This window comes from Gouania willdenowi, chromosome 24, assembly GCF_900634775.1.
Source record: "Gouania willdenowi chromosome 24, fGouWil2.1, whole genome shotgun sequence".
Classification (NCBI taxonomy): Eukaryota; Metazoa; Chordata; class Actinopteri; order Blenniiformes; family Gobiesocidae; genus Gouania; species Gouania willdenowi.
In genome coordinates, this window is record NC_041066.1 from 24646828 (window position 1) to 24666057 (window position 19230).

The 19230-nt window shown below is 35.9% G+C and overlaps 2 protein-coding genes across 3 annotated transcripts; one reads left to right on the forward strand and one right to left on the reverse strand.

Moving 5' to 3' along the window:
* Positions 1-528: 528 nt before the first annotated feature.
* gnpat (glyceronephosphate O-acyltransferase) lies at positions 529-11638 on the reverse strand. Of its 2 annotated transcripts, XM_028439502.1 has the most exons (17): positions 11446-11638; positions 10418-10609; positions 8963-9139; positions 8710-8839; positions 7131-7258; positions 6987-7062; positions 6751-6902; positions 5618-5748; positions 5153-5409; positions 4425-4523; positions 4198-4356; positions 3377-3456; positions 3153-3293; positions 2095-2194; positions 1919-2012; positions 1192-1256; positions 529-1126 (listed from the first exon to the last, which is right to left on the reverse strand). In XM_028439502.1, the coding sequence occupies exons 1-17, from the start codon at positions 11467-11469 to the stop codon at positions 1083-1085; spliced, it is 2049 nt and encodes a 682-aa protein (XP_028295303.1). In that variant the 5' UTR covers positions 11470-11638; the 3' UTR covers positions 529-1082. The 2 variants fall into 2 exon arrangements, 1 of the variants encoding a protein (XP_028295303.1); XR_003672950.1 differs by lacking the exons at positions 529-1126; positions 1192-1256 and having other exon boundaries at positions 1964-2012; positions 2095-2275.
* Positions 11610-16255, forward strand: fsaf1 (40S small subunit processome assembly factor 1). The gene is made up of 8 exons (XM_028439523.1): positions 11610-11825; positions 12742-13022; positions 13104-13154; positions 14461-14556; positions 14625-14711; positions 14780-14814; positions 14935-15067; positions 15873-16255. Exons 1-7 carry the CDS (start codon positions 11747-11749, stop codon positions 15065-15067), a joined length of 762 nt encoding a protein of 253 aa, XP_028295324.1. The 5' UTR covers positions 11610-11746; the 3' UTR covers positions 15873-16255.
* Positions 16256-19230: the final 2975 nt, after the last annotated feature.

The following is a 19230-nucleotide window of genomic DNA, read 5'->3' on the forward strand; positions in this document are numbered from 1 at the left end:
TTTGGGTGATTTTAGTTTTTTGTCAATTTTTGTGCCTTACTGCTTTCTTAGCCCAGTTTAAGTATGTGCATTATATTTGCAGTAGTTTTTAGGGTCTAATGATGGTCCTAACTCAATTTTTTTTTTTTTGAAATTTTTGTAAAAAAAATGCCTTGTTATAGCCTTACTTTTAATTTTGGGTGATTTTAGTTTTTTGTCAATTTTTGTGCCTTACTGCTTTCTTAGCCCAGTTTAAGTATGTGCATTATATTTGCAGTAGTTTTTAGGGTCTAATGATAGTCCTAACTCAATTTTTTTTTTTTTTTTTGAAATTTTTGAAAAAATATGCCTTGTTATAGCCTTACATCCGATTTTCGATGATTATTTACTGCAATTACTGCATAAACCTTAATTTTACTAAATCAGGTAATGGAAGCAATGCATCAAGTAAATAAATACAACACACTGACATTTACATTAATACATATGTTTGAGACAATCATATTTTCAGGCTTTTATATAAACCAGAGGCAATAAAAGAAAAAAACCAAACATCAATGTTTCACATTTATTCTATATTTTGATCAGATATTTTTTGGTTGATTTTGCACTTAATGATTCTTAATTAGAAATCTGCATCAAGTTTAACATGAGTGACAAAAACCAGTGACACAAGTCATAAAAATAGACCAAAAAAAGGCAAAACTCTTATTAAAAACAGCTGCATTAGGGTGAGTTCACACAATAAATCATCACAAACACAAAGGTGTGGAAAAGGCACAAATCGTTGGCACGTAACAGTTGATTACAGCAAGTTTGAGTCGCAATTTGTTAATCTTGCAGGAAAAACTTGTTCTTTATGATATTTTTTATATATTAAGCATCCTGAGTGAGTGAGTGTGTGTTTGTGTTACAGTGTAAACATGTTGCTTTGGTAACGTTAGTGTTAAAGTCCAGGTTTGCACCGTTACAGTCAATATTCAGATAAAAAAAGAGACATCGTTGATTTTCATGCAGCGTCAATGACAACATTCAGAAGCTTCTAGAAAACAACTTGTAACAAAGAAAAAGCGTCGCTGGTTTGGAGGCGTGGCCTCGTTGCGTTAGAGACGTGATGCGACAGGTTTCACAGTGGGAAGTTTTCCACCTGAACACAGAGAAAGAGACATGTGTTAGCATTGGTTAGCGGTTCATCTTCAGGGCGGTTCTTACCCAGCGTGTCCTCCAGGGAGTTCACCATCACTGTGTTGACCTTCAGCGTCGCTGGCTCCGCCTCCCTGAGGACAGAACACGACAATGTGAGCCTGCTTTCATTTCTTTGGTAATGTGGGTGACAGTTCCCACTCTGTGGTTTGATAGTAGACAATGAAGCAGAGAGGAAAAGCTCTCTTGAGGGGCCTTTACTGTCCCTTAAACAGTGCGCTGACACTCTCTGGTGGCTGAAGTTAGAGAGTAAATCACAAACTGTTGAAGACACAAACCCTGAGGATAGAAGAGGATACTTGCTAACTTCAGCCACCAGAGCGTGTCAGTGTACTGTTTAAGGGAAAGCTCTTCTTCTCTGCTTCATTGTCTACTACAAAACCTCAGAGTTGGAACTGTGGCCCCCTGTGATCACAGATTTTTTAAGAGAATAAACTTAAATAATAAAAATAAAAATAAAAACTAAATGATGTAAAAATCAGGCTGAATGTTTCACTCCAATAGAAAACAATGGGATGTTTACAGGCAGTGGGGCCGTGTGACATCATCAATCACATGATTTCAAGATGGAGGAACACAGGTTCTAAAACTGTAAAGTAGTTTTTAAAAGGTAATAAAAACTAATATGGTGCTAAATAGTGTGTTTTATTAGACATAGATCAACTAATAAGTACAATTTAAGGGTTTTAGGTCACATTTGTAAAAACATTGGAGAATGACACGCACGCACACACACCTTTTGAGTTTGTGAACAGCACCAAGTCTCTGCAGAGCTGCCAGAGCATTCTTCTGCAGGTCTGAGGACAAAACCTCAGAGTATCTTAGTCGCCCTGCAACACACACACACACACACACAGACACACACACAGTGAGAGTGTGTTTGAAAACATGAAAAGTGTTTAAAGGACAAACCTGAGAGGAGAAGTCTGACGATGAACGTCCGCACAGCAGGAACAAACTGAGCCTCTGTCAGACTCTCAGTGGAGGCTTCACACAGGAACCGACACACAACCTAACACACACGTACACAATAATGCACTTAGTGTTAAATGCAGGTCACAGCGCCCTCTTCAGCAGTGGTTCAGAGGACCATCTATAAGGGGAATAAAGGGGAGAGATTTTTGGGGTCCATCCATAAAGTCAGTAAAATGATGGTTTATTGTTCTATGAATCTGTGATAACCACATTTATTTATTCATCTGAATAATATCCACTGTTATCCAGGAACGTTTATTATTATTATTATAGTCATCTTAAAGATGGAAATCCTGGTTTTAATCACTAATAAAATGGTTCAAAGTGACCAAAAATGGTGGCAAAGGAGGTGAAATGGGATTTTAAAAACCACAGAAATTGGTTACAAGTTACAAATTAGAGTGAATAAAAACAGACTGAAAAAGTGGTAAAAATGGTTCAAAGTGTCAAAATTGGAATAATTAGTTTAAATTGGAAAATAATGGGGAAATTGGCAAAAAAAAAGGTTCAAAGTGACAATAATGGGTCAACATATGTGATATTAGGTGGAAAGGGTTTATAAGTGCTGAACATGTCTGGAAAGTGGAAAAATGTGCAGAAAAAGTCATTAAAATGTGATGTAGAAGTGTCAGAAATGGAAGTAATGTAGCAAAAATATATTAAAACGAGCAAAAATATGGTGAGAAAAAGTGATGAAAATAGGTTAAAATATGGTGAGTTTGGTGGAGTTGCAGAAAAAGGGTAAAAATAAGCAACAATTGACTGAAATTGTTCAAAAATGTATATATTCTTAGTTTCTTGAAGGCATTTGTTGACCCCCTCCCAAGGTTGAGAACCCCTGCTCTAGAGCATCATGACATACAACAATACAACAATGTGTTTCTTTTGACTTTTACATAAAAACTAAATGCAGTTTTTTACTTTTTTTCCCTCAAAAGGTTCATGTTGGAGTTAGCTTAGCATGTAGCGATGGTGTGTGTGTGTGTGTGTGTGACCTGGTATCCTTGTAGGAAAGGATCTAAGATGCTGGTGAGAAAGGTTATGGTTCTGTGTCCGTTCTCCGTCACCAGAACCTCCTCCTGCTCCATCAACACCACTCCAGTCTTCATCAGCAGGAAACAGGCCTCCTCAAAGTCCTGCAACACACACACACACATCCAGGAGTCAACAACCACACACACACACACACGCACGCACGCACGCACACACACACACACACCTGCACTGCAGCTCCAGGACAAAGGATGAACTCGTTGGCGAACATATTTCTTAGAAAATTAAAAGTGTTGAACACGTCCTCTGAAAAACACAAATAATAATAAATATAATCACCATCTTTGTCTATTAGCTGTAATTGTGTTTGTTTCTGTTCATAAATAATGACTGACACCAAGGCAGTCATACATTTAATTATGTATTTATTATTGATTATTAACTACTCATAAATATTTCAATTGCATTTAAGCTGCACACACACACGGCAAATATATAAAATGAGGGCAAAAAAACACAAAATGAAATTAAAATAGACAAAGAAATTCAACAAAATATACAAAACGAGAAATAAATACACAAAATATCTCTAAAAACACACAAAACAACAAATTATTACCAAAAAAAGCACAAAACTACATCAATAATACACAATGACAAAAAAAATAAACCAAAAACAAAAAAAATCACAACACATGCTTTTAAAAAATCCACAAAATAACAAAATTGGCACCAAACTGCAATAAAAATATAAAATAAAAATGATAATATACAAAACGAGAAACAACTGCACAAAATATCTCCAAAAACACACAAAAGAAACCTAAGGTTCTTGTTTTAAATAAACAAAATAGCACAAAACTACAACAAAAACACACAAAACAGAAAATGCACAACATAAGCTTTTTAAAAAATCTACAAAATTGCACAATTTTACAATAACAAAAAAAAAATCTACAAAATGACCAAAAGCTATAATATAAAATACACAATGACAACAAAAACACAAACTACAACAAAAATAAAGTGAAAAGAAAAGAGGCTTACGTTTGTGGGCGGAGCCTGCTGCCTGCAGGGCTGTAGCGAGCAGAGCCGGACGCACAAACACGTGCAGAGCCTGGTTCCTGTAGGAGGCGCAGGAGAGTATGATCACTGCCTGGCTCAGGAGCTCCTCCTCTGCAGTAAGCCCCGCCCCCTTCTGGGCTCCTGTGTTCAGAGTCAACGCATCAGGACTTTGTTTGAAATTAAAACGTGTTTCTGAGAAGGAAACAAACCGTGTCCAAGGTTCAGGTGAACTCGTCCGTCAGATATCGTCACCAATCCTCGATGAAGGTCCAGACTGGAAGAGACCACTTCAGCAGGAGGAACGTGGTCTGAAGGAGAACCAGGACCACCAGGAGGAACCATTAAAGTCACATCATTTAAACATGTTTTTGTGACTCATTTTGTGTGTTTACTACCTGGTTATAAAAGGTTTAACATTAGGAAACACTGCCACCGTGTGGTTAAAAAGTGGAGGTGACGTTGGTTTTTAACAGAAGCAAGTTTTCTACCAAAAGAAGAAAAAACTAAGTTGTGGGGGGGAAATAAAAGGGGGAGAGAATAAAAACACCTCCGCAGTGAAAAAAAGGGGGCGGAGGGAGGAAAGAAGGAAATAAACTTGGCTGTGGACAAGAAAAAGAAAAAAATCTGCAGAATAAAAAAGAAAAAATAAACCTTCAGGAGTGAAACGAAAGAAACAAAAAGAGGGAAAAATTACAATTTTAAACCAAAAAAAAAAAACTCCATTAAAAAAAAAATACAGTGAGAAGTTTATCACCAACATCATTCTGAACTCAATGCTTTCACTGTCACTATATTATTATTATATATATATATATATTTCTGTGTTACGTGCAAACATCAGAGGAAATAATTAATTCTGATTCAACCTTCTATACTTTATTAAATATGAACACAAGCTGCAGCTGATGGTGTGTGTGTGTGTGTGTGTGTGTGTTACCAGGCCAGTGGAGGAATGCTCCGTACTGTCTACAGAGTTCTCTGAGCCACACGGCTCCTTCACTGAGCTCCTCCATCATCATCCCTCCTCCTCTCCTCTGGTTCTGGTTCTGGTTCTGATGGTGGTTCTGCAGCAGCAGCGACGACAGCAGAACCCACGGCTTGAGAACCATGTTCTCCTCCTGGGCTCTGAGCAGCTGATAGGCCGAGTCGTTCACAAAGCCCTGGACGTCCTCGCTGGGCCTTCTGGGAATGTGTCTGGAATTAAAACGGAATAATCACTTAAAGTTCTGTGTATTTTGGTTGTGTGTTTTGTGTTTTTCTGATATTTTTTATAGTTGGCTTGTGTATTTTTAGTGTAATTTTGTGTATTTATATTGTCTTTTTGTGCATTTTACAATAACACATAATGTGTTTTCGATGAGTTTGGTGTGTTTTTTTGGGGACCAAACGTTCCTGTTGGTACCTCGGTATCAGGTTAAACTGTCCGCGCTGCACTCGACCCTCGGCTAAACTCCGTACCGACACCGGCTGACCAAAGTAGACGTGGATACTGCCGTAGTTTTCACTCAGAACCTTCCTGGCTTTAAACAAACCCTGTAGACAAAACACACACGCACACACGCACACACGTTGGCAGAAGCTACTGTATATTTTAATCAATAAAATTATCCAAGCTGTAAAAGTATCCAGGGTATCTGTAATCCTGCCCCCAATCATTTTACGGGGGCCAAAACATTTATACTTTACATCTTTTTATTTATTTGGATTCATATAATTTTTTTTTTTAAATATTTTTTTGTTTTATGCAAAAGTAATTGATTTTAGTGTTTGAAGGATTTTATTTATGTTTAAAGAATATATTTTACATTGGTTTTTGTTTGTTTTTTAATGGTGATTATTATTAGTGATGATAGAGGAATCATCCTCACTATTGTTCTACGTTTTCTCTCCCTTCGTCTTGAACTCCTCCTACACCGTTTGACAAATAAGTTATAAAAATATTCAGAAAGTTCCTGAGATTTATGTTTTGGCTTTTATCATTTGTAACTTTTTGACTCAATCATTTTTTTTTTTCATTTATTACTATTGGAAATTTCAGCTTTTTCATCTCCAGACATTCTTCAACTGATTTTGAGTTTTAACATGTTCAGCTACAACCTTCAACATATTTACACATTTTTCCACTTTTTTAACCTTTTTCACTTTATTTCCACTTTTCTAAACCTAACATTCATTTTTTTTTTACTTTTTCCACCTTTTTCAATTTTTTACCCATTTCACTTTTATTTCATTTTTTTCACTTTTATCAACTTTTTTTTAACCCATTTCAACATTTTTCAACATTATTGCTAATATTCAGTTATTTCTCGGTTAATGCTTAGCTAATGCTAGGTTAAGCTATTGCTAGGCTAATGCTAGGTTAGTGCTAATGCTAGGTTGAGCTATTGCTAGGCTAATGCTTATGCTAGGTTAGTGCTAATGCTAATGCAGCGTGACGCGGGCCAGCACCTACATCCTCACTTGCATTTTCTTCAGTTTTTCTTACAATGGAGCAGCCCTAACACACAGAACGTTCTCCTCCCAGGTGTCACTCACTGACGTGGACTCCTTGGGCTTGGGAACCCCCAGCAGCTCTCGGGCGTAGAGCGACTCCTCCAGGATCCTCTCGTAGCTGATGCTGACGGGAACCAGAGCGACGTCGAACACTTCGCCTTTGAGGAACGGCTCCATCACGATATTTAAGAGACCTGCAGGAGAACAGAGGACGCTAAGCTAAGCTGAGCTAAAGCTAAAGCTTGGTGGGTAAACATCAGAGCGTCAATGGATCTCACCTAACTTTGGAGTCAGAGATTTGCTCGTTCGACTTCTGGTTCCTTCCAGGAAAAACTCAACAGGAGCAAAACCAGTCTGTAGAAAAACAAAGTTCAACCTTAACGACCGTATCCACAGCGCTGCTAGACGACCTTGATGCTGACCTTCAGCATAGTCCTGACGTACTCGGAGAAAACGGCCCAGTACAGTTTGTCTCCTCCAAACGATCGACGGATGAAGAACGCTCCAGACATCCTCAACATCTCACCCAGGATCTTCATCCCCATGAAGTCTGCAGGAGAGGAAGACGCCATCAGACATCTACACACGCCTGCTCCTCCTCACTGCTCCACGTCTGCATATCAGTCATTCCTATTTCTACTTTAAAAAGCTGCTTTCTGTCCATCATATAGTGATTACATTTTTATATCTATGCACTTTTATTGTAAATAATTTTTATACTGATGAACTTATTGTTTCTGACAGACTTTTACCGTATTTTATGTTGTTTTTATGATAACTGTCTGTCTGTCTAGAATCTTTGAAGTATACTTTAATGTTTTTGGGAGGAACATGTGCAATTTGGTTATACTTTGTGCAATGACAATAATAGTATTGTATTATTATTATTAAGCTTTACGTTACAATCAAATAGAGACTCCAGGTGTGCTTTGACTGTAAGAATAAATCCTAAATCGACTAAAAATCAATGCAAATCACAGGAAATTAAAATAGATAAGAAAACAGTATGAGCTTCAATATTTTGGGAAAATTATTAAAAGTGAAAAGAAAACAGTAAGAAAAAAAGATCGTATACAAGTAAAGCAAGAAAACACACACACACTATTCTTTATGAAAAATATGCAAATACCAAACCAGAAACACAAACTACACTTTAAAAAAGAAAAGCCACCTCTATTTTTTTCACTGTATTAATGATTTGAAAACTTTTCTTATATTTTTACTTTACACGTTTTAAAAAATATACCTTTTTGCTTAACTTTGCATGGTGATAAATGAAGAAATGTGCAGTTTAGTTTGGTTTATGAGTTCAAATGGTTTGTGAGAAGGTAATAAGATGAAAATATGATCTTTATGAATTCAAATTGAAAGGAGTTAAAGTGCATCATTACATCTCAATCTTTGATTTGAATTATTATTATTTAAATCGGGATTCAAATCGATTCGTTGGTTGAGGGAATCCTTACAGCTCTTGTAGTGCGTACTTCACAGCTCAATTATATTTACAATTTAATTCAACACAAACCTGTATTTAATAAGGTTTTCCCACTATTTGTCAGTTGTTTTGAGGATCATTTTACCATCTTTTTGAAAAATGAAATCGAGAGGTATACTGACAAAAAATGGCTCAGATCCCCACATCAAAAATAATAATATCAACATATTCATTGATTAGGAAGCCAAACAAGGTAACCAGTAGATGAGAAACTAATTTAATAATAAATAATATTTATTAGTGTATTTTACAGATGATTTAAGGCATGGGTCAAACTGAGTTAGCATTAGAGATGCTAACAGGAAGATAACAAAAGGAAAGTTACATTTTATGGGCTTATTTATTAAAGTTTTGCAACTGTAATTAAGAACATAATTGTAACTGACTTTCAGAAAAAAAAATAACAACTCATTTTAAATGTAATTGGAAAAAATGTCAGTCACCGTACTCATCATTGAGTTGTAATTAAACATGAATAATTAAAGATGTAATTGTGTGAGACTCACCCATCCCAGCTGCAATCACAGGCAGAGCCAGGTCGTACGTGTACAGGATGTACGACATCAGCAGGAAGTCCATGTAGCTGCGGTGGCTGGGGAGGAGGACCACAGGGTGCTCATGGATGGACTGTTGGAGCTGAACCAGAGAGTGCAGACGCAGCTCAGACCAGTGTGTGTGTGTGTGTGTGTGTGTGTGTGTGTGTGTGTGTGTGTGTGTGTGTGTGTGTGTGTGTGTGTGTGTGTGTGTGTGTCCACCCACCCTCTGGATTCCCTCCTCGTTGACACAAACACTCCTGAACAGAGTTTTGAACACTTTGCAGAGGACGAAGGCGAAGAAGCGGATGGGTCCGAGCTGCAGACGGTGAGCCATCTCCTCCAGGATGGACGACGCCTCCGCCTGGACCTCCTCTGGGGCCGCCCCCGTCTCTTTGGAAACCTGGACCAATCAGGAGGGGACACATCAACACGTCTGATCCCTGAAAACTACGCCTGTGTCCCAATACTCACACTTACGCCCCTCGGTAGCGCGCGAGTGCGTAGGGTATCCCAATAGTACGGTGTGTGCTTTAGCTCCGCCCACTATGCGCCCTTCATGCACGCCTGTGTAAAGCGTGCATGCAAGCAGATTCTGATGAAGGGAATTACCCAGAAGTCCTTTTGTCAACCAACGTTCTCACAAACAATTTTAAAAAAAATTAAAATCGATGGTGAACAAACTCTCACAATAAACCCAAAAATGTCTTTTCGAGTGTAAGTAAGGCATCAATTATTACATTTCTGTAATATGTATTATAATAAAATACATTTGGTATTACAAGGGCTTTGGTACATGTAGTTATGTTCCGTATGTTTCCCCAAATTCCTTGTAAGAGTGAAAATATGAAACATACATGAAATGGCTGATTTATTTTCTAATATTTCACAGGATCAGACAAAATGACATTTAATTTTATTAAGTTGAGGGCAGAAAATAACCAACTTTTCACAGGCCACCAAAATGCTTCCACACAAGGATGTGAGCAAGTTATTTTAATGCATTTCTCAGTATTACTTTAACAAGGAAAGCTACATTTTTTTTTTAAATTTAACTTTACTTTATACTGGTACAGTGCCCATCAGAAGTATGTATTCATATAGTGGGAGGAGCTTAAGTAGAGCTGTCAATTATGGTCAAATGAGTATCTGTTTGAAGGTTGGATGCACAAAGAGGTGTACATAGTCTGTAGTGTTATTAAGGGTTTATTTGTGGGTGTAAAATAAAATAGTGTGTGTGTGATTTATCTGGTTTAATTCTATGGGGCATGTACAGTACGTGATAAATTAGTAAATAAAGTTTGCACCAATGTTCGCTGGACTTATGTGAATGGATAATAAATGCCATCCCCAGTCCTTAGACCCTCCTACGGCAAAGAAAAACTCAAAAAACCCAGTGGGAAAATGAATTATACACAAACATGTCATGTACATCCAAGGTGTGCATTAGGTTATAAACGTGTGGTGAAAATATCACACGCATTCCTTGTATTATAGATTGATATTTTGCCATGACGATTGATGACGTAACCCCAAACTGTCCCAATTCTACTCTTTCAGCATGTGTTCACTCACACACTTTACATGTGAAGTGCACGTAATACCTAGTGGGCCTTTGTGGAAGTGCGTAGGGCGTAGTGAGGATGTTGGGACGTAGTTAAACATTGTCCTCGATGCCTACCTGTGCAATGACAAAGTGCACCTGAGTGGAGCACAGCACCATGTTTTTCAGGTCGGACGCAGTGCAGGGGGTCAGTTGTTTGTAGAGGACGGGCGTGTAACACTTGAGGGCGTATCTCAGGTCACTGGAGTTCCTCCTCTCCTCCAGAATATCCTCAAAGTCGTCCCTTTTCTTTAGCATGGGGTCCCTGTGCTGGAACCAGGCATTAGATTATTTAAATAATATCATTATATTCAACTAGGAAGAACCGTAATATAACACAGAGCAGACGTAAAACAACAGTAACGTACAGTCCTTTTCACATGTAAAGGAATCAATTTATGTTCAAGTTTTGTGTATTTTTCTGTCATTTTTTTTTTTTTTTTTTGTTTTATTGTCATTTTGTGTAATTTGTGTTGAAGTTTTGTTTATATTTCGTCATTTTGTGTATTTTTCAACCTTTTTTGTTTTATTGTCATTTGATGAAATGTATGTTAAAGTTGTGTTTATTTTTCAGTAATTTTGTGTATTTTTCTGCATTTTTTTGTTTTGTTATCATTTTGTGTAATTTATGTTAAAGTTTTGTTTATTTTTCAGTAATTTTGTGTATTTTTCTGCATTTTTTGTTTTGTTATCATTTTGTGTAATTTATGTTGAAGTTTTGTTTATTTTTCGGTCATTTTGTATATTTTTCTGAATTTTTTTTGTTTTGATATCATTTTGTGTAATTTATGTTGAAGTTTTGTGTAATTTTCTGCAATTAAATTAAATATAACGTTTTAACGTAATCCTTTTCACATGGAAATAAATCAACGTCAAGCTACAATTTGTATCCACAAAACCACTCTCTTAAAGTGGTTTATTTTTATGGTAAATAAATATTTTTCACTTAATCAACTGTATCATAATTTTGAAACACATTTCTGCTTTCAAAACAAAACAAATTCAGGTCCAGTTGATGCACAAATCTGAAATTTGACAGAAAGTGTCACGCTGGCAGCAGCTGTAAGCTAACTAGCTTAGCTGAAGAAAAACACATTAAAACTCACCGAACAAACCGCCTCAGACGCCATAATCCGTCCCTGTTAACACACGCCAATGTGTGCGCGTTGTGTCGAGTTAAATAAAGAAATAGTTTTCAATGTAAAGTGTTTTAAGCAGCTGGAGAAACAACCGTGGGGCGTGTAGAGAAGCACTTCCGGGTCGTCCAGCCCATCAGCAGCGACGCGACTACGGAAACCGAGCAGGTCAAGATAAAAACCCAAAAACCTAACAAGGATTCACGTGCGTGCCCTGCTGTGTGTAAATACCATCAAAACACACAAAAATACACAACACCATTTGTTCACAATGAGCTCCGACACAATCAGGACAGAAGACGATGATCATCAGTTTCTTGAGCGCGTTTTGAATAAACTCTACGACTTCGGTGAGTGCAGTTAGCTCACAGGCTAACGTTAGCATCCCTAAAAAAACGCTCCATCCGTAGCGTTTGTTTTTGTGCATCAAGAAATGTATTTCTTTACATGAATACTAACGTAATGTAGTCATAATGTAGACCTATGAAATACCATATCACCCATTAACTAATAATAATAATAATGCTGTTAGTAGAGCTGGGCGATACGCACCAAAACTCATATCTTAATATTTTTTCTCAAAATGACGATATACGATATTAATCTTGATATTCTTAACGAAAAGTCTTACAGAAAGACAATTACAGGTTAAATTTGGTGACGCATAAGCACATATATTAACAAACAGCTGTATAATAAAATTTATAAAACAACTTTTATTACAAATAGTCTTAAATCAGCTGAAAAATACACACAAAAAAACAAATACCTATCGTCTAATGTCTTTCCTATCTATTGTTAGGCTTCATAATCAATGAAAATATAGGTTTTAATATTTCTGATGGGGGCGTCTGAGTTATTTTTGTGTCAGTATAACCATCAATTTAAATGTTTTTAAAATGGTAAAATGTGGGAAAGCTTGATATGAAACATGTTTTAATAATTATTAACTACATATGAACTGTACATAGAACCGTAAACCATGTTACCATTTTATAATTGACTGTTTTTATAAAGTGTTTATGGCAATTACAATTGCAAAGTCAATAATCTAAACTCAATTACAATTTAATTACTATTGTGACGGCACCAGATTTTAAAATTACAGTTTTAATTATAATTACACCATAATTGTAAATATAATTGACCCCAACCCTGGCTGTAATTGATAAACAAATGTAAATATAAAAGGAGAAAAACAAAATAACGAAGAGAAAAGGTGATTTTTATTAAATAAATAGATTTTATTCATGTTATATGATCCAGGATCGACGCCAAAAAAGTCCCAGAAGAAAAAGAAGCGAAAAATGCGTAAAGATGATGATGATGATGAGGAGGAAGATCAACCTACAGCAGCTCTGGATGTCTGCAGTCACTCTGCTTCCGGTGAAGAACACGCGTCAGCGGTGGTGGGCGGAGCTTCAACGCATCGAACGTGTTGCTCAGAGATGCTGAGTCAGCAGGAGAACCAGGTGGAGGTGGTCACGTTTCAGGACCCCAGAAAGAAGCTGAAAAACAGGGCGACTGTAGAGCCAGAGAACACGACTGTAAGTGTGTGACGAGTGAAATAAACTTCAGTTCTCACTGTTTCTTCATCTTCCTCATCGTCGTTCTGCTCTGACTTTCAGCTCACAGAGAAAAACCGAGCTGAGCATCAGGAGGAGCTCAGTTTAGAAAAGGTACCGTCTGCTCCATCCTCCGCGACTCTCATGGGTTTAAATGTTATAAAGAATGAATGAAAACTTAAATTCTATACCTCTCTGTAATCATAAACTTTAGAAGCTAAATCTGTAGCTATCCCACGTTCACAGCACACACACCAGGACATTATGTTCAAACAGGGAAAAGTCGACAAACTCTGCCTTTTTCCTCTGCTGTGAGTCACAAAATAAACACAGATCTATATAGTCTAGAGTCTACATGAAACTACAGGCTGAGCTGAATCCACTGATATACAGGTCAGGTATGTTACGTACCAAAACAACGCCACAAAATCAGAAAATACACAGTGGATCAAAAGATGAAGATCTGATCAAAAGTTGCTCCAATGTGCATAAAACTCCATATTTTGATAAATCCAAACCGTATTGTCAGATAAACACCACCATTACACATATCTGAGCATTTCTCAGTCAAAAAATGAATCCAATGAGGCGCACAGCACTCGTGCGTAAAATGGCCAGTCCCTCCTTTACCCAGCTCTGATTGGCTAGGGCTAAAGCCCCTCCCATAGTGTTTGATATCACCAATTTCTACAGGCTCTGATCTTTACAACACTGTGTCAATCATTCTGATTGGTCAAAGCATTGCTGAATAACACACATGCGTAACGGCATCAAAGAGTGGAACCATAAATAGCATTACGCATGGCACAGCAGAAACCTGAATAAAACTAAATATGTGTTTATTTCAACCCAAAATGCAACATCAAATGGTCAAACATAAGACTAACAATGATTAGCATTATTTTGACCGACATATTACAGTTACACACTTGATTCCAAACTTGTGGGAAAACTTTGGCACAGTTGTGCTAAAGTGGGCTTGAGCCTGAACTTTTTTGTACAAAAACATGTGAATCTTTGACCTAATGTTTATTATTATCACCAAACTTGCTGCAGTTGATGTTCATACATTAGTTCAATTATTTCTGCTTTTATAGCCTTTGATAATGAGAATTGGCTTCATATTTGATATAAATTGGCAGACAACAGATTTCTGTATTTAAACATGATTTATTGTCACTCAGTATTATATATTTCACATCATCTGTAACCACTAAGTGTCCAATTTCAATCTGAACAACAATTATCTATGTAGATCATGTAGAAGCTTAGAAAAACGTTATTTGTTATGGGTATGTGATTTTCTGAGAAAAGTGGCTGCGGGTTAAAATCTGACCTGTTTTATTTCCACAAACAGTGAATCCTGTATAAAACCATAAGTGTAAAAACAATCGTACAATATTTCTCTGATTCTCGTCAGGCGCGTCTGGAGGTCCACAGGTTTGGAATCACTGGATACAAGAAGGAGCAGCAGCGTGGGTTTGAACAAGAGCGTGCCGTTATGCTCGGAGCTCGAGTAAGAAAAACCTCCTCCTCCTTCTTCTTCTCTGAACTCAGACACTAACGCGTCTTTCTTCTCGTCAGCCTCCAAAGAAGGACTACGTCAACTACAAGACGCTCCAGCAGCGAATCAGAGACAAGAAGCAGAAAGTGAAGGAGGACGTGGAGCCGGTGAGAGGTCACATGACCAACCTCAACATCTGGCTGTTTTCTAACTGCTCTGCAACATCTGTCTGCAGGAGCTGAAGAAGAAGAAGAAGAAGAAGAACCCACGGTGAGTTGGAAGAATGACAGGTTTGAAGGTGTCCCTGAACGCATCACAGCACAAACGTGACTTCTAAAGCATGTTAATGAATGATGGATGGTTGTTGGTGAGATTCTGTTGCTTCTTCAGGGACCAGAAGAAGAAGTCATCGTCGTCCGGCTCCAGCTCGGCGCCGTCGGGTCAGGTCGGACGTTTCAAGAACGGATTATTGGTCCTGAGCTCCAAAGAAATCCAGAAAATCAAATCCAAACGTGGAAAATAGGTGAAGTACACATTGTGTGTGTGTGTGTGTCACACACTAGTGTACAAACTACCGCAGTCATTAATTATCAGAGGAATTAGAGCAGACAAAACAAATACACAAAAATGGACCGAAAATGTAAATATAAATTACACAGTGACAAAAAACCCACAAAATGACAACGAAACACAAAATTGCAGAAAATTACACAAAACAACAGGAAAAATACAATACAAAAATAAATTACAGAGCTACAAAAAATAATAATAATAAACTGAAAAATACACATCTAAAACACACACATGACAACTAAAATGCTTAAAATGAGTTTAAAAACACACAAATACACAAAAGAATAAAAAAAACACACAAATACACAAAAGAATTAAAAAAACACACAAATACACAAAAGAATTAAAAACACAAAATTGCAGAAAAACCACAAAAGATCAACAAAAATTACACAAAATTAATCCAAAAACAGAAAAAAAGTGAAAGAAAACCCCACAGAAACCACAAAACATTCACAAAATGACCAAAATACACTAAATATCGACATAAATTACACGAAATGACTACAAAACAAAATGACAGAAAAATACACATCCAAAATGAGTTTAAAAACACACAGATACACAAAATGATTCAGAAAACACACAAAATAACAACAAAAAAAACACAAAACTTCAACATAAATTACAAAGTGATAAAAAAACAATATGACAAAACATTATCAAAATAACCACAAAATACACTAAACATCAACATAATATGCACAATGACAGGAAAAATACACTAAAACAACGTAACGTGTGTGTTTTTGCAGATAAATCCATCAGAGAAGAAGAAACAAAGTGACGAGCATCGTCTTCCTTCACATATTTATTCATCTGTAGAAACATTTCCCATGTTTGACATTAAAGTTTGTAAATATTTCGGTACGATGCAGTTTTCCTCCTTCACAAAACATTCACATACTGGCAAAGAGAGGTGGGCGGGGCCATCACAGGACAAGTGCATGATGGGAACTGCTCGGGGGAGGGGGTTATTCTATCATAAAGAAGTCAAATGAAGCCTGTGCACCGCTTCTCCCTGCACACCTGCATCATTGTGCCTCAGTTTAAAAAGGAAGAAAAATCACAAAATAAACACATATCTGAATATTTAAAAACACCAAAAAATAAATGGAAACATTTGTTCTTTCTTTGATCTTTCGCTTCGTATTTTAAGTCCATTTTGTCACATTTTTGGATACAAATGTAGCCCTTGAGTTATTTTTACATCAAATCTAACCTCCAGTGATTTATTTAATTTATTCCCAACATAAATATCATAACATGGGGCTTTAGATTTGACTTTTTATTGCTTTATATTTTAAACTGCAGTAGCTGCGTTTGCAGTGACAAACAAAACAACAACAAAAACCTCTTTTACTGTTTATTTAATGTTCTAAATCTACCAGCATGCATTGCAAACTGACCTTCAAGTGCTTGTAATTTGACACCAGCCTCATTCATACACGATTTTCCATAAAGAAAAAAACATCAAAAAAATGTCTCTATTGCATATGAATATAGATTTATTTCAAATGGTGCACGATTTTATTTTTCATTGGGTTTAAAAATATGATGTAATAATAATAATGGGTTTGTACACGTGAAATTATTATTAGGTTAATAATATGCTTTAAATAACACGCAACGGTTCAGATTAGAGAAGAAAACTGTTAAAATTTCACTTTTTTAAAGGTGATTAATATGAGTCAAAATGCACAAAATAAAGCAGCAGAATTAATTTTTTAGAAGCTAAAAGTGACATAAACGTACCAACATAACGTTGAATGAACTGGATCACATTAAAACATCTACCCCTATTATCTGACTGTTAAACTATTATTTCATCCTCAAAATAATATAGATTTTGAATAAAATACAAAGCATTTCAACATGTTTCTGATCACGCCTACCTGTATATTATTTAAATGTGTATAAATATATATAAAGGTCTTTAAATGTGAAGTAAATTAAATACTATATTATTTCTCCTGTAAAACAATCTGAAAAGCCCCAAAAATAAAATATAAAGTTGATTATTGGCAGGTTTTATGATCCTAAAATATAAATTGTTTTATCACTCAATTTTCCAAGCATTTAAATTCAGTGTAAAAAAAAAAAAAAAGGTCAGTGGTTCTTTTTCTGCCTTTAATTACATTTTTTTTAATTAAAAATCTGATGATTTACTTCCATGATTTTTTAAAATTAAAATGTTGAAATAACTAAATTCAGTTTTAAATGTGTGGTTATAAGTTTAACAGCGTGTTAAAAATATTAAAATATTTATACAAACATAAAATCATGAAATCGGACTGAATGTTTTATTTTTTCTTCTTGTTTCTTTTGCTTTTGTCACAAAACAACTCACGATTATTTACAAATTCTTTTACAAACGCAGCATAAGGAGCGTTCCTGTATTTACAGACGCCACGTTTAGCTTCGTTAGCGTTAACCCTCCTATTATCGCTGGGGTCAATTTTTATCATTAAAAAATGTTCGTTGATTTTTTCCCTTCATATTTCATGACTTTTTCTACTTTGATGGGTATAAACTTATCATGATGATTTGTTTTTAATTTTGCTGAACACATACTGTATTAGTGCAGCATATTAATTGCATATTTCAAGAGAATAGTTCACTTTGGTATAAAAGCCTGACATTTGGCACAGATACTCTCTAAGGGCCACTAATTTAGAAAAAGGCGTTGGTCACTCAAAAATTCAATATGGTGGCCATTTTTCAGTGCTATTCAATGGTTATTATATAACCAAACAATGCTCGAATCGGGCCAAACAAGGTGTCAGCGGAAAGGTGTGGTCCGCTCGAGTCCGAATAAGTGCACCACCCCCCCGGGTAGAGTTAGAACTGCGCCCGCGAGAGGCAAAATACTCAATCGCGGTGCAAAAAACTTGCTTATTTTGTAAAAAATGTGACACCAGCGGACACGTTTTATTCCCCCGAGTCCGAATATGTGGTTTGTTTTCGGTAGATGGAAGTTTGGTGTTTTCCTGCACCAGGGGTAACCTCAGTCAATGGGAGAAAGCAGTATCAAAGTATCAAAGTCGCTCCCTTTTCGCTGTCACCTCGTTTGGCCCGATTTTAGCATTTTTTGGTTATATAATAACCATTGAATAGCAATAGCAGCCATCTTGAAAAATGGCCGCCATATTGAATCTTTGATTGGCCAATGCTTTTTTCTAAATTAGTGACCCTTAGAGAGTATCTGTGACAAATGCTTTTATACCAAAGTGAAGGATTTTTTCTGCACGCACTGGTGTTAATCTCAGGTCAATTTGACCCCAAGCTGTTTTAGTGGTGTGTAAAACTAGGCGTGGGCGATAAACAAAAACGATATATATATCGCGATAGAAATGTAATCAATATCAATAGAAAATATGTGCAATAGAATGTTTGATCATTTCAATGAACTCTGATAAAATAAAGAAGCAGTGGTTTATAATAAACAGTAAAAACACTATTGGAGTTATTTTTTGCTTTTCATGTGTTTTTTTAATTAACAATTTTATTATAAATTAGGAAATAAATGCTAATTTTCCCCCATAATATTTTCTTAATTTCATTCCATGCTGTTGGTTTCAGGCGTGCACTGTTTTAATATTTAATAAAATAATTTTCTTTGATTAATCTGCTTAATCAAAGAAAATGTGCAACTAATTTTGTAAATAAATAAATTTAAATTTTGTTTTTAATTTATTTAATTTAAGCATTTATTTAATGTCTATATTATGTATATTGAACAGAATATTTTTTGGTTGTTTTTTTCCCCCCATAGTTTTGTTGACCTCTTTTTAAACGTTAAAAATTACATATAAAATAAAAGTATTTCATTTTGGCCTTTTTTCTTCTGGGCCTAAATTTGAATTTTTTGGCAATTTTGTGTATTTTATGTAGATGTTATGTCATTTTGTGAATGTTTTGTTGTCATATTGTGGGGTTTTTTTATGTTGAAGTTTTCTATGTTATTGGATTGATTTTGTGTAATTTACACACATTTTGTGTTTTTTTGTTGCTATTTTGTGAATCCTTTGGTTTATTTGTGTGTTATAATAATCAATAATTATTGATATCGACTGATATGAAACACTTATATCGTGATATATTTTTCAAGTA